Source organism: Delphinapterus leucas, chromosome 19 (assembly GCF_059928025.1).
Source record: "Delphinapterus leucas isolate spDelLeu-1000000601 "Yukka" chromosome 19, BTC_Dleu_Yukka2, whole genome shotgun sequence".
Classification (NCBI taxonomy): domain Eukaryota; kingdom Metazoa; phylum Chordata; class Mammalia; order Artiodactyla; family Monodontidae; genus Delphinapterus; species Delphinapterus leucas.
In genome coordinates this window covers 10,583,022-10,598,785 of record NC_143147.1, presented here as the reverse complement: position 1 = coordinate 10,598,785, position 15,764 = coordinate 10,583,022, and the positions used below count along the sequence as shown (strand labels likewise).

General features: G+C 43.1%; 1 protein-coding gene across 1 annotated transcript in view; it reads right to left on the bottom strand.

The window, feature by feature from the left end:
- Positions 1–484: 484 nt before the first annotated feature.
- HS3ST3A1 (heparan sulfate-glucosamine 3-sulfotransferase 3A1) overlaps positions 485–15,764 on the bottom strand; it is an 85,751-nt gene continuing 70,471 nt past the window's right edge. Inside the window, exon 2 of the mRNA XM_022560858.3 lies at positions 485–1,737. Within this exon, the coding sequence (XP_022416566.1) occupies positions 1,116–1,737 (622 nt within the window). The 3' untranslated portion in view covers positions 485–1,115. The remainder of the gene's footprint in view (positions 1,738–15,764) is intronic.

Genomic DNA, 15,764 nt, shown 5'->3' with positions numbered 1-15,764 from the left:
TTTCTTTGTTAAAAAAGAGGTTTATAAAATGAGATTCATATTTGTAAGCTCTTACTGAAGTGGGTTTTTTTTAAGAAAAAAAGGAAAATACAGTCAAAACAAGAATAGGTAAATTCTTCTCCTACCACACCTTGTACTCCTAGTGTGAATGGCCATCTTGTTCTCCATACAAGGATCCAATAATTTCTCTCAACTTCAATTGAGTCGAGATATCCACGTCTCAGGGTGCTTTAACTACCCAAGATTGGCTCTTAAAAGATGTTGTGTCCAAGACAGAGTGGTTTCCTTGAGTACAACTGTGTAAGGTGTCTGAGTGCCATAGAGGCTAGCCTAGAACTTAGAAAGCAACAGGAAACTCTCTCTGTTGGTCCCCAAACTAGCTAACCATTTCTAAAGGCTGTCTGTGCCTTTCCCATTCTCACCGGAAAAAGTGGCACAAAATAGGGAACAAGTGGAAGATGAGGTTTTGTTCATAGTCCGCCATCTGGCCTTAGGACACATCACTTAAGCTCCCTGAGACTCAGTTTCCTTATCTGTAAAACGGGGGTAATAATCTCCATGTATTATGTTGTTATATCACATCTGAGTATAAGGATCAAGAAAGATACTTGATATTTGAAAGCACTGTGGTAAGTGGGAAGTGATGTGCAAACGTACAGAATCACTAACTGGGAAAGGGGTTAAGAAAAAGTGGCACAGGAGAAAAACTAAAGGGAGAAGAACATAAGGGTAGACATCAGTCTTATCCGGGCTTTGTTAAGAAAGGAGAGCGAGCACGAGCTATACCCTCAGGATTTTCTTAAAAGTTTTCATGGCAGCTGACGCTCATACTTCGTCACTGTGCGCATGAAACATGAAGTGGAAATGGAAAACGGAGAGAATTTAGTGAGATGCGTGCAGGTTTCCTTTTTTGTTTCTCCAAATGTTTGTGCGCGCAGTTGTACATGACGGTGAGGGCGGAGGCGAGAACAATCTCGAGAACAATCTCTTTAACAACATTCATGGGAAAAAAATACTGAAATATCAGCAGCGCAAATATTCAACTGCCTCTTCTCTACCGATTGGTAAAAAAATATATTATCTTCTGATTTTTTTTTTCTTTTTAAATTATAAGGTTATCCGTCCCAGCCGAAGTCGTGGCCCGTCATCTGGTAGAACTTGCGGTTGAAGGGCCGGTAGAAGTCGCGCAGCCGCCGCAGGACCTGGCCGTCGATCTCGGGGTGGGGTCTGCCCTTGGTCTTGCCCAGGCAGTGAGGGCGGCCGCTGCCCTCGGCCTTCTTGAGGCAGGGGAAGCCCTTGGTCTGGTTGAAGTAGAAGTGCTTGTCGGAGATGATGCGCTTGAGGCCCAGGAAGTCCTGCACGCGGCCCAGCTCGCCGGCCGGGTCGCGCACCAGCCGCTCGCCGCTCACGAAGAGCAGCTGGCGGGCGGGGAAGTGGCGCAGCCAGCGCTCCAGGTGCTCGGCGTACAGGCCGATCTGGATGGCGCTCCACGCCCGGTCCACGAGGCCCGCCGTCCGGTTCCTGAAGGCCAGGCTCTCGAAGCTGGGGATGTCGGGCCGCTTGGACAGCGTCTGCGTGTAGTCCGAGACGGCCCTGGTCACCGGGTCCCGCACCACCACCAGGAGCTTGGTGTCCTTGGACATGGCCGAGATGCGCGCGGGTGCCTCGCGCGTCACGAAGTAGCTGGGCGTCTTCTCCATGGTGATCTGCCCCTCCAGGGTCCTCGGCATCAGGTCCCTGCGCGGAGCAGAAAGGCACGTTAGGGCCTGAAAACTGAGCTCCTTCCCAGCAGAGGGAGGGTCTTACAGACCCGGAGCCTGAGTTGAGGTACCCACTGCTCCGCTTACTAGATGTGTGACCGTGATCGCGGAGAAGTCGCACAGACGCAAGGCTGTGGACCCCTGGTTCCTCGCGGACGTACTTAATGGGAAATAATAACACTACTGATCTCCTACGGTTGTTATGATGATTCAACGTATTAATATACCTCAGCAGCTTAGAAAAGTGCCTGCCACAGAATAAGCGCTGTGTAATTTTTATTTTTTATAATTATCAACCCACAAGGCTGTAAGAAAATAACCTTGATCTAATTCTTTAGGTGAATTAGGACAGTGTAATAAACACAATTGTATGACTATGGGATGGTGTTAAGATACCCTGAGCCCTTTCTGTAGTTTTCTAACAAACAAAGCAATTACAGTCAACATGATACCCTTGCATAGTACACAAAATACTTCTCTTTATAATTCCTGAATTTTCCTGTAACAAACAAGACATGAAATAATCCATCTTTTATCTAATAATTTCAAATGCCATCCTTCCAGTAGTCTGAATATCTTGGTTCCTCTTTCCATTGGCCCAGTACATTATGGTATATTTTCATGTACATCAAAGTAAATTCTGACTCTGTTGTTCAAAACGTTCTAATGATTCTTGTCTGTTTATTCTTCCAGATGAATGTTAGAATCACTTTGTCCTGTGGAAAAAAGAAATCCTGTTGGAGTCTTGATGGAGCGGAGATTGCTACCTAGTTCAAGCACGCGTTCCTGCTGAGAAGTGATGGGTCTTGAAGCCAGTCCAAAACTGTGAGTAGGAGAGATAAAACCTATTTATTCTTCCAAAAGTGTACTGCCATTAAAGCCACTATCTATTATATATATGAAACACATACACACATATATATATATATATATTCTAATTTTAAGGCACCATCTTGCTAATTCCAAGTTTTATAAGAAATAGACATTGTTCAAGTCAATATTAGATAAATGTATTTGGGAGATTTATTGCAATGACAAAATGTATTTTGTCCTTTGATCCACTGATCCAAACTGATAAGTACCCTAATATTAGATTCACTTTTATTCCTGGAGTAAACCCTATTTGATCATGGTATATTATTCTTTCAATATAGTCCTAGACTTGATTCATCATTATTTTGCTTTGGATTTGTCATCCATATGCATTAATGAGATGTTCCTATAGTTTTTTTTTGATCAATAGCTTAATCAATTCTGAGAACATGAATTATTCCACAAATAAAATGAGAAATGTTTCATAGTTTTCTATATCCTAAAGAAGTTTCAATAGCAAAATAATTTTCTATTCCTTCAAAATTTGATGGGTCATCTACAAAGCCACCTAATACTGGTACTTTTGGGGTAGAGGGTAAGAAAGGGATTAGAATCTTCAAGTATCTTTTCAGTTTCTTCTGTGGTTATTGTTTTTGTAATACTCTACCTCATCTTGTGTCAATTTTGGCAATTAATATTTTTCTAAATGAATTATTTTTAAGTTTATCTCAGACAGACATAATATCAACTGGTTCATAAACAATCTGGTGCCCATCTGCATTACACCCGGCACAGATGCCTCAACAGTTGTGGCCATAAGCCACTCGTGCTGTGTTAGTTTAATGACGCAGGTTTTCTCACACTTTTGCCACCTTTGATATTTCAGTCAAGTTATCTTTACTTTTTTTTGGAGGGGGAAATGATAATTAGATATCTCATTTCTGTTGCTTTTTTCTTTGTTGTTTTAAAAATCTGCAATTCCTTTTTCAAAAGAACTTTTAATGTGTGCCCATTTCCCATTTCTTAAAAACGCCTGAAGGTCTGGGTAGGAGAAAGCAAAGACCAGGGAGGTCAGTGTTGACACAAGGGAGACACAGACTGTCTTTACCGCCGACGCAATGCTGGAGCCACTGCGTGACATGAATTCACAGATTTCACCACTGTATATACATATACATACGCACTATATATATGTATTCCCTTCATGGAATTGAGAAATAGGCTAGACCAACCTACTTTGGAAGTTTAGTTACACTTTTATTATAAGATGAGCCAGGAGATCTATCCAGAAACTGTTGGACTATCTCAGTGAAGAAAATTGGCTCAAAGGTGTGAAAAAGTTTTGGACTGTAAAAGCGAACATCAAGCATCACTGAAACTATAAGAAGGAGTATTTGGTGATGTTTTTTGAAGTCAGCATTCTTGCCTCCTTCCCTATCATCTCTGACTTTTAACCACTCGACCTCATATTTCGGCCAGTAAAATAGAGATAACATACTTCACGTGGGAGCTACTGGTTGGTAATCTCAGCCTTCCTGCCCTCCGGCCCTGGGGAAAAGCAGAGACTCCCCAGTAGCCTTTCAGCAGAGATTAAAGCTGAAGAATGTGCCGTTCCAGAGGAAATGTTACCAATATTTCTGAAAAAAGAACCATATTTTAAATTATCTCAATAGGGTAGGAAAAAGAGCTATCCAAAATAGGAGGAGTTCGAAGAGGAAGCAGCTAAAATAGGATTTCAGAGGAAAAACACATTAATTACTGTCATCTACAGGATGAGGAAAGCTGATGGGTTTAGCATCCCCATTGGGATGGGGAGTCGGGTTAACTATGAACTCTCTGCAGTCTACTTTCTCAAAAACAAAGACGTGCGAGTGTAAATAAATCCTCAGTGAGGCTTACATTGTAGAGCACAGTTGTTTGGTAAAAGGAGTCACAACAGAATTCTTTAAAGAGCAGTCTCCCTTTTAAATTCTACATTCATTTTCTTATTGCAATTTGAATTTTAACGTTCAGAAAGGAGCTCCTCTATCACATAAAACAAAATGCACATGTACTTTGGAATATCGTATTTCAAGGTGTTTAGGCAAACTTAGAAATCTTCCTTCCTTACCAGAGTGAGGCATGTACTGTGACTCTGCTCTGTGCAAGGGCTCGGCCTGGGATGGGCGATGAAAGAGCCATCCCAGTACGATGAGAGCTTTGCAGAAACACCAGGCACGCGAGGGGAGCGGAAAGGTGTACGCAATGAGAAGACATTTGAGGTTGTCTAAAGACAGGACAAGCTGGGGCGGAGGGTGAGAAATTCCATTGAACGATGGGAAGGGGAGGTCCTAGGACGCCTTAACTTCCAGGCAAACAGTATTGGCTATATTCCATTCACTTCTCCATAGTGAAAAGAATTTGGAGACATTTATAGTCAGTATAGGAGAGGAGAAATGGGTAGAAACTAGAACAATAAAGAAAAATTAGAGACGCTTATTTGTTTTCTCCTGAAGATGACAAGGAGAAGAAGGGGTTTTACAAGCAAATGAAGGATTATAACAGGTGTGTCCCACACATTTGTTCTTTGTCCCCAAAGAACAAAAGAATTCTCCATAGCCAAAAAGTAGAAGCAACACAAATATCCATAGAGGGCTGAATGGGCAGGCAAAATGTGATCTCTCCATGCAGTGGAATATTATTCAGCCTTAAAAAAGGAACAGGATTCTGACACCTGCTGCAACGTGGATGAACCTTGAGGACTTTATGCTGAGTGAAGTAAGCCAGACACAGAAGGACACAGATTGTGTGATTCCACTTGTATGAGGTCTCTAGAGGAGTCGAATCCACAGAGACGGAAAGTAAGATAGTGATCGCCAGGGCCTGGGGGTGGGGGGACGAGGAGTTCGTATTTGATGGGGACAGAGTTTTAGTTTTTCCAGATGAAAAGAGTTCTGGAGAGTGATTGCTCAGCACTGTAAATGTACTTACCGCTGTTGACCTGGACATGTAAGAATGGTTAAGATGGTAAATATTATGTCTGTTTTACCCTGATTTATTAAAAAGAGAACTCACCCAGAGGGCAAAGACTTCAAATTGCATCGATAGACTTGAATTAGATAAATGAATCTTTTTGGCTTTGCAGGTAATTAAACACTAGCATGAGGTACCTGAAGAAGATGGTGGCCTTGCTTTCCTCTTGCAAGACCAAAGGGGAATAAAATCATGATGAGATTTTATGGAGCTGAGATCAGAAATGTTTGCCTGTGTCATTTCATTTCCTTTTTGTTTACCTTTTTGTTTATGGTGCTTCTGATTTTTTAACTACCAGCAGGGTGACCATGTGCTACTCATAACCTTTCCAATCTCGCCAGAAAAATCAAGCCAAGAGCTTGGGAAATCTGGATTGTAACGAAGTGTCAGCATGACAATTTCTACAAGGAACACACCCAAGCACTGCTCTTAAGAAAGTGACGCCCAGTGTACAGAATTCCCAGCCATCGGGAGAACCCCATTCTGTCCAGATAACTCGGGTCCAGAGGAGATCAGAGACCCCCGGGCGTGTTCCTGGGACGTTCACACACCTGCTCGCTTGAGGCCTCCCGCTGAGGACGTCCAGATGGTAAGGAGGCTGATGTGCGGGTTGTGAGCTGGCAAAGCCGAATTCTCTGGAAGGACAGCGGCTGGCTGGTTCTGGTGGGAGAGATGAGCTTGGCTTCTCAGGGGCAAAACCCCCCTGTAGTGTTAGATGTCAGGACAGCTGTTGCCTTTGTGGAGGGGGGCGCTTAGTGACCAAAAGGGGCCACAGGGGGCTTCTGGAAAGTCAGGAATATCCCAGTGCAGGACCTGGGTGCTGGTTTCACAAGTGTATCCGCCTTGTGAAAAGTCACTGAGTTGTATGCCAGGATCTGTGTCCTTTTCTGAATGGTGCTATACTTCAATAAAAAGTTTACGACACTTATAGAGGGCAGAGGGGAAGATGGCGGAAGAGTAAGACGCGGAGATCACCTTCCCCTCCACAGATACACCAGAAATACATCTTCATGTGGAGCAACTCCTACAGAACACCTACTGAATGCTGGCAGAAGACCTCAGACCTCCCAAAAGGCAAGAAACTCCCCACGTACCTGGGTAGGGCAAAAGAAAAAACAGAGACAAAAGAATAGGGACGGGACCTGCACCAGTCGGAGGGAGCTGTGAAGGAGGAAAGGTTTCCACACACTAGGAAGCCCCTTCGTGGGCGGAGACTTCGGGAGGCAGAGGGGGGAGCTTCGGAGCCACGGAGGAGAGCACAGCAACAGGGGTGCGGAGGGCAAAGCGGGGAGATTCCCGCACAGAGGATGGGTGCCGACCGGTACTCACCAGCTCGAGAGGCTTGTCTGTTCACCCACCGGGGCGGGCGGGGCTGCGAGCTGAGGCTTGGGCTTTGGTCGGAGCGCCAGTAGAGGACAGGGGTTGGCGGCGTGAACACAGCCAAAAGGGGGTTAGTGCGCCACGGCTGGCCGGGAGGGAGTCCGGGAAAAGGTCTGGAGCTGCCGAAGAGGCAAGAGACTTTCTTCCCTCTTTGTTTCCTGGTGCGCGAGGAGAGGGGTTTAAGAGCGCTGCTTAAAGGAACTCCAGAGACGGGCGCGAGCCGCGGCTAAAAACACGGACCCCAGAGTCGGGTGCGAGCCGCAGCTAAAAGCATGGACCCCAGAGACGGGCGGGAGACGCTAAGGCTGCTGCTGCCGCCACCAAGGGGCCTGTGTGCGAGCACAGGTCACTCTCCACACCCCCCTTCCGGGGAGCCTGTGCAGCCCGCCACTGCCAGGTTCCCGGGATCACGCACGGCGCACCTAAGGCTGGTGCAACGTCACACTGGCCTCTGCTGCCGCAGGCCCGCCCCGCACTTGGCGCCCCTCCCTCCTCCCCGCCCCGGCCTGAGTGAGCTGGAGCCCCCGAATCAGCGGCTCCTTTAACCCCATCCTGTCTGAGCAAAAAACAGACGCCCTCCAGCGACCTACATGCAGAGGCGGGGCCAAATCCAAAGCTGAGCCCCTGGGAGCTGTGAGAACATAGAAGAGAAAGGGAAATCTCTCCCAGCAGCCTCAGAAGCAGCGGATTAAAGCTCTACAATCAACTTGATGTACCTGCATCTGTGGAATAGATGAATAGACAACGGATCATCCCAAATTGAGGAGATGGACTTTGAGAGCAAGATTTATGATTTTTTTCCCCTTTACCTCTCTTTGTAAGGGTGTATGTGTATGCTTCTGTGTAAGATTTTGTCGGTATAGCTCTGCTTCCACCATTTGTCCTAAGGTTCTTTCCATCCCTTTTTTCTAAATAATTATTTTTTAATTTAATAACTTTATTATACTTTATTTTACTGTATCTTCTTTCTTTCCTTTCTCCTTCCTTCCCTCCTTCCATCCTCCCTCCCTCCTTTCTTTCCTTCTTTTCCTTCTTTCCTTTTCTTCTTTCCTTCTTCCTTTCCTTCCTTCCTTCCCTTCCTTCCTTCTTCCTTCCTTCCTTTCTTTCTTTCTCTCTCTCCCTCTCTTTCTCTCTTTCTTTCTTTCTTCCTACTTCTACTAATTCTTTCTCTCTACTTTTTCTCCCTTTTCTTCTTCTGAGCCATGTGGATGAAAGGCTCTTGGTGCTGCACCCAGGAGTTAGTGCTGTGCCTCTGAGGTGGGAGAGCCAACTTCAGGACACTGGTCCACAAGAGACCTCCCAGCTGCACATAATATCAAACGGCGAAAATCTCCCAGAGATCTGCATCTCAACACCAGCACCCAGCTTCACTCAACGACCAGCAAGCTACAGTGCTGGACACCCTATGCTAAACAACTAGCAAGACAGGAACACAACCCCACCCATTAGCAGAGAGGCTGCCTAAAATCATAATAAGTCCACAGACACCCCAAAACACACCACCAGACGTAGACCTGCCCACTAGAGAGACAAGATCCAGCCTCATCCACCGGAACACAGGCACTAGTCCCCTCCACCAGGAAGCCTACACAACCCACTGAACCAACCTTAGCCACTGGGGACAGACATCAAAAACGGGACCTACAAACCTGCAGCCTGCAAAAAGGAGACCCCAAACACAGTAAGATAAGCAAAATGAGAAGACAGAGAAACACACAGCAGATGAAGGAGCAAGATAAAAACCCACCAGGCCTAACAAATGAAGAGGAAACAGGCAGTCTACCTGAAAAAGAATTCAGAATAATGATAGTAAAGATGATCCAAAATCTTGGAAATAGAATGGACGAAATGCAAGAAACATTTAACAAGGACCTAGAAGAACTAAAGATGAAACAATGATGAACAACACAATAAATGAAAAAGACTCTAGATGGGATCAATAGCAGAAAAACTGAGGCAGAAGAACGGATAAGTGACCTGGAAGATAAAATAGTGGAAATAACTACTGCAGAGCAGAATAAAGAAAAAAGAATGAAAAGAACTTAGGACAGTCTCAGAGACCTCTGGGACAACATTAAACGCACCAACGTTCGAATTATAGGGGTCCCAGAAGAAGAAGAGAAAAAGAAAGGGACTGAGAAAATATCTGAAGACATTATAGCTGAAAACTTCCCTAATATGGGAAAGGAAACAGTTAATCAAGTCCAGGAAGCACAGAGAGTCCCATACAGGATAAATCCAAGGAGAAACACGCCAAGACACATATTAAGCAAACTGTCAAAAATTAAATACAAAGAAAGCATATTAAAAGCAGCAAGGGAAAAACAACAAATAACACACAAGGGAATCCCCATAAGGTTAACAGCTGATCTTTCAGCAGAAACTCTGCAAGCCAGAAGGGAGTGGCAGGACATACTGAAAATGATGAAGGAGAAAAACCTGCAACCAAGATTACTCTACCCAGCAAGGATCTCATTCAGATTTGATGGAGAAATTAAAACCTTTACAGACAAGCAAAAGCTGAGAGAGTTCAGCACCACCAAACAAGCTTTACAACAAATGCTAAATGAACTTCTCTAGTGCAAGAAACACGAGAGAAGGAAAAGACCTATAATAACGAACCCAAAACAATTTAGAAAATGGGAATAGGAACATACATATCGATAATTACCTTAAATGTAAATGGACTAAATGCTCCCACCAAAAGACACGGACTGGCTGAATGGATACAAAAACAAGACCCATATATATGCTGTCTACAAGAGACCCACTTCAGACCTAGAGACACATACAGACTGAAAGGGGATGGAAAAAGATATTCCATGCAAATGGAAACCTAAAGAAAGCTGGAGTAGCAATTCTCATATCAGACAAAATAGACTTTAAAATAAAGACTGTTACAAGAGACAAAGAAGGACACTACATAATGATCAAGGTATCAATCCAAGAAGAAGATACAAAAATTGTAAATATTTATGCACCCAACATAGGAGCACCTCAATACGTAAGGCAAACACTAACAGCCATAAAAGGGGAAATCGACAGTAACACATTCATAGTAGGGGATTTTAACACGCCACTTTCACCCATGGAGAGATCATCCAAAATGAAAATAAATAAGGAAACACAAGCTTTAAATGATACATTATACAAGATGGACTTAATTGATATTTATAGGACACTCCATCCAAAAACAACAGAATACACATTTTTCTCAAGTGCTCATGGAACATTCTCCAGGATAGATCATATCTTGGGTCACAAATCAAGCCTTGGTAAGTTTAAGAAAATTGAAATTGTATCAAGTATCTTTTCCTGCCACAACGCCATGAGACTAGATATCAATTACAGGAAAAGATCTGTAAAAAATACAAACACATGGAGGCTAAACAATACACTACTTAATAACGAAGTGATCACTGAAGAAATCAAAGAGGAAATCAAAAAATACCTAGAAACAAATGACAATGGAGACACGACGACCCAAAACCTATGGGATGCAGCAAAAGCAATTCTAAGGGGGAAGTTTACAGCAATACAAGCCCACCTTAAGAAGCAGGAAACATCTCGAATAAACAACCTAACCTTGCACCTAAAGCAATTAGAGAAGAACAAAAAACCCCCAAAGTTAGCAGAAGCAAAGAAATCATAAAAATCAGATCAGAAATAAATGAAAAAGAAATGAATGAAACAATAGCAAAGATCAATAAACTAAAAGCTGGTTCTTTGAGAAGATAAACAAAATAGATAAACTATTAGCCAGACTCCTCAAGAAAAAAAGGGAGAAGACTGAAATCAATAGAATTAGAAATGAAAAAGGAGAAGTAACAACTGACACTGCAGAAATACAAAAGATCATGAGAGATTACTACAAGCAACTCTATGCCAATAAAATGGACAACCTGGAAGAAATGGACAAATTCTTAGAAAGGCACAACCTGCCAAGACTGAATCAGGAAGAAATAGAAAATATGAACAGACCAATCACAAGCACTGAAATTGAAACTGTGATTAAAAGTCTTCCAACAAACAAAAGCCCAGGACCAGATGGCTTCACAGGCGAATTCTGTCAAACATTTAGAGAAGAGCTAACACCTATTCTTCTCAAACTCTTCCAAAATATAGCAGAGGGAGGAACACTCCCAAACTCATTCTACGAGGCCACCATCACCCTGATACCAAAACCAGACAAGGATGTCACAAAGAAAGAAAACTACAGGCCAATATCACTGATGAACATAGATGCAAAAATCCTCAACAAAATACTAGCAAACAGAATCCAACAGCACATTAAACGGATCATACACCATGATCAAGTGGGGTTTATTCCAGGAATGCGAGGATTCTTCAATATACACAAATCTATCAATGTGATAAACCATATTAACAAACTGAAGGAGAAAAACCATATGATCATCTCAATAGATGCAGAGAAAGCTTTTGACAAAATTCAACACCCACTTATGATAAAAACCCTGCAGAAAGTAGGCATAGAGGGAACTCCTCAACATAATAAAGGCCATATATGACAAGCCCACAGCCAACATCATCCTCAATGGTGAAAAACTGAAAGCATTTCCACTAAGATCAGGAACAAGACAAGGTTGCCCACTCTCACCACCCTTATTCAACATAGTTTTGGAAGTTTTAGCCACAGCAATCAGAGAAGAAAAGGAAATAAAAGGAATCCAAATTGGAAAAGAAGAAGTAAAGCTGTCACTATTTGCAAATGACATGATACTACACATAGAGAATCCTAAAGATGCTACCAGAAAACTACTAGAGCTAATCAATGAATTTGGTAAAGTAGCAGGGTACCAAATTAATGCACAGAAATCTCTGGCATTCCTATACACTAAGGATGAAAAATCTGAAAGTGAAATCAAGAAAACACTCCCATTTACCATTGCAGCAAAAAGAATAAAGTATCTAGGAATAAACCTACCTAAGGAGACAAAAGACCTGTATGCAGAAAATTATAAGACACTGATGGAAGAAATTAAAGATGATACAAATAGATGGAGAGATATACCATGTTCTTGGATTGGAAGAATCAACATTGTGAAAATGACTCTACTACCCAAAGCAATCTGTAGATTCAATGCAATCCCTATCAAACTACCACTGGCATTTTTCACAGAACTAGAACAAAAAATTTCACAATTTGTATGGAAACACAAAAGACCCCGAATAGCCAAAGCAATCTTGAGAACGAAAAACAGAGCTGGCGGAATCAGACTCCCAGACTTCAGACTATACTACAAAGCTACAGTAATCAAGACAGTATGGTACTGGCACAAAAACAGAAAGATAGATCAGTGGAACAGGATAGAAAGCCCAGAGATAAACCCACGCACATATGGTCACCTTATCTTTGATAAAGGAGGCAGGAATGTACAGTGGAGAAAGGACAGCCTCTTCAATAAGTGGTGCTGGGAAAACTGGACAGGTACACGTAAAGTATGAGATTAGATCACTCCCTAACACCATACAGAAAAATAAGCTCAAAATGGATTAAAGACCTAAATGTAAGGCCAGAAACTATCAAACTCTTAGAGGAAAACATAGGCAGAACACTCTGTGACATAAATCACAGCAAGATCCTTTTTGACCCACCTCCTAGAGAAATGGAAATAAAAACAAAAATAAACAAATGGGACGTAATGAAACTTCAAAGCTTTTGCACAGCAAAGTAAACCATAAACAAGACCAAAAGACAACCCTCAGAATGGGAGAAAATATTTGCAAATGAAGCAACTGACAAAGGATTCATCTCCAAAATTTACAAGCAGCTCATGCAGCTCGACAACAAAAAAACAAACAACCCAATCCAAAAATGGGCAGAAGACCTAAATAGACATTTCTCCAAAGAAGATATACAGACTGCCAACAAACACATGAAAGAATGCTCAACGTCATTAATCATTAGAGAAATGCAAATCAAAACTACAATGAGATATCATCTCACACCAGCCAGAATGGCCATCATCAAAAAAACTAGAAACAATAAATGCTGGAGAGGGTGTGGAGAAAAGGGAACACTCTTGCACTGCTGGTGGGAATGTGAATTGGTTCAGGCACTATGGAGAACAGTATGGAGGTTCATTAAAAAACTACAAATAGAACTACCATATGACCCAGCAATCCGACTACTGGGCATATACCCTGAGAAAACCATAATTCAAAAAGGGTCATGTACCAAAATGTTCATTGCAGCTCTATTTACAAGAGCCCGGAGATGGAAACAACCTAAGTGCCCATCATCGGATAAATGGATAAAGAAGATGTGGCACATATATACAATGGAATATTACTCAGCCATAAAAAGAAACGAAATTGAGCTATTTGTAATGAGGTGGATAGACCTAGAGTCTGTCATACAGAGTGAAGTAAGAAAGAAAAAGACAAATACCGTATGTTAACACATATATATGGAATTTAAGAAGAAAAAAAATGTCACGAAGAACCTAGGGGTAAGACAGGAATAAAGACACAGACCTACTGGAGAACGGACTTGAGGATATGGGGAGGGAGAAGGGTGAGCTGTGACAGGGCAAGAGAGAGGCATGGACATATACACACTAACAAACGTAAGGTAGATAGCTAGTGGGAAGCAGCCGCATGGCACAGGGATATGGGCTCGGTGCTTTGTGACCGCCTGGAGGGGTGGGATAGGGAGGGTGGGAGGGAGGGAGACGCGAGAGGGAAGAGATATGGGAACATATGTATACGTATAACTGATTCACTTTGTTATAAAGCAGAAACTAACACACCATTGTAAAGCAATTATACTCCAATAAAGATGTTAAAAAAAAAGTTTACGACACTTATAAAAAAATAAATGGACCAATTTTCCATAATTCTCCAAGGAATACATGGATTTCAAACAAGGGCATTTGCTAAACCAGCTACATCTCCAGTTTGTGGATGTTTAGGTCATAAAGGGAAAGGAACTGAGCTCCCATTTCTAGGAACCAGTGGTCCTCATAGTGACCTCTTGCCCCGCACCCCCGGTAAGCATCACAACAGGAGCTGCCTCACCTCTGTCCCAAACGAGGTTCTCCCAGCGCTATAAGCACTACCGGGTTCACGTTATCATGGAAGATGTGTGTCTAAGGTGTGGACACAAGCAGAGATACCTGAAGAAATATTACGCTTGCAAAACATCTTATCAATGGTTTTCTCCCTTAAGATAGGCATTATGCTCCCCAGTTTTTCTGATGAAGAAGCTGAAATTCAGGGAGGGAAAGCTGCAGGTCCAAGTTCCCACAGTCAGTATATGGAAGGTGACAGAAGTCCTCCCAGTGCCTACGGCCAGGTTATTTCTGTTGCATCGGATGAGAGGAAGTCAGCAGACAAGAGGGATGGGAAAAGGGTATGCCCGAGGTGACTTGGATGGAGCCAGTTGGACGGATGGAGAACCCAAGGACGTGTGAAACTCACCCAGAGGGTAGCTGTGAAGAGCCTGAAAGGCCCAGAATCTGAATTGGACACAGATGAAGAAATCTGTTTGAAACAGGGGAACTGCATGAAATGAGACTGCAAATGTGAGGGTGTGATTAGAGTCAGTGATAGATTAAATCTGAGTCGGAGCACAAGTCCGGACGGATCAGGAAAATCGTGCAGGTAGTGAGATATTTTGCAAGGCTCCTCCGGTGTAATCCAGGCTTGAGGAGCTGAAGACCCTGGGTTTGGGGGCTGATGGTGAGAGAGAAAAAGGTGGTGGGAACGAGAGGAACATTGATGGGAGAACGGAGGAGGCTGCACAGCTGACTTATGGACGGAACACGTTTTCAAACAAGATCCCAAAGCTTTAGAGGTGGAAAATGATAAAAATTTTACTTTAAAAAAAAAACCCCAAACAGTTCTTTTCAAGGAAGAAGTAGGACCCCTTCTTCTTAAAAAAGGGGGAAAAAATGTAAGTTTCTCCTTCAGTAGAGTTGAGGCTAATTTTTTTTTATACTTTATTTATTTAAATTTTTGGCTGCGTTGGGTCTAAGTTGCTGCACGCGGGCTTTCTCTAGTTGCGGTGAGTGGGGGCTACTCTTTGTTGTGGTGCGCGGGCTTCTCATTGCGGTGGCTTCTCTTGTTATGGAGCACGGGCTCTAGGCACGCGGACTTCAGTAGTGGCACGCAGGCTCTAGAGCACAGGCTCAGTAGTTGTGGCGCACGAGCTTAGTTGCTCTGCAGCATGTGCGATCTTCCTGGACCAGGGCTCGAACCCGTGTCCCCTGCACTGGCAGGTGGATTCTTAACCACTGCGCCACCAGGGAAGCCCGAGGCTAATTTTTTAAGTTAAGATTTCTGCCTAAGAATTCTAATAGAGACAAAAGACAACACATGATTGGCTTTATCCCAAAATATGGCTCAGATGGATCACATATTTCCATGAAGAAACCACAGTTTTATGGGAAACTCAAAACTGGGAAGAGAAATGTGGATTCAGTCTTGATTCTGATGTTAAAAGCTGTGTGATCCTGAGCAGGTCACTTAACTTCTCTGGGCCTTGGTTTCTTCATAAGCAAAATAAGACCACGGTCCTTCACGTCTCAAAGGCCATCCCACCTCTCAGGTCCCATGCAGATTCAGGGCTTTCACTCCTTAGTAACTTGTCAAATTCAAAGTTCTGCACAGCATCACACTTGCTGCTCTGTTCTGAAGTGTGACTCCACCAATCAAATAAAAAAGATCTGTGTAAATCATTAAGCAGGGCAGTTCTGCATCAACAGAATCGATTTCAAAATCAATGAGGTCGGAAAGAACGCGGCTCCCATAACAGATGCCTAGGGAAAGTGCTCA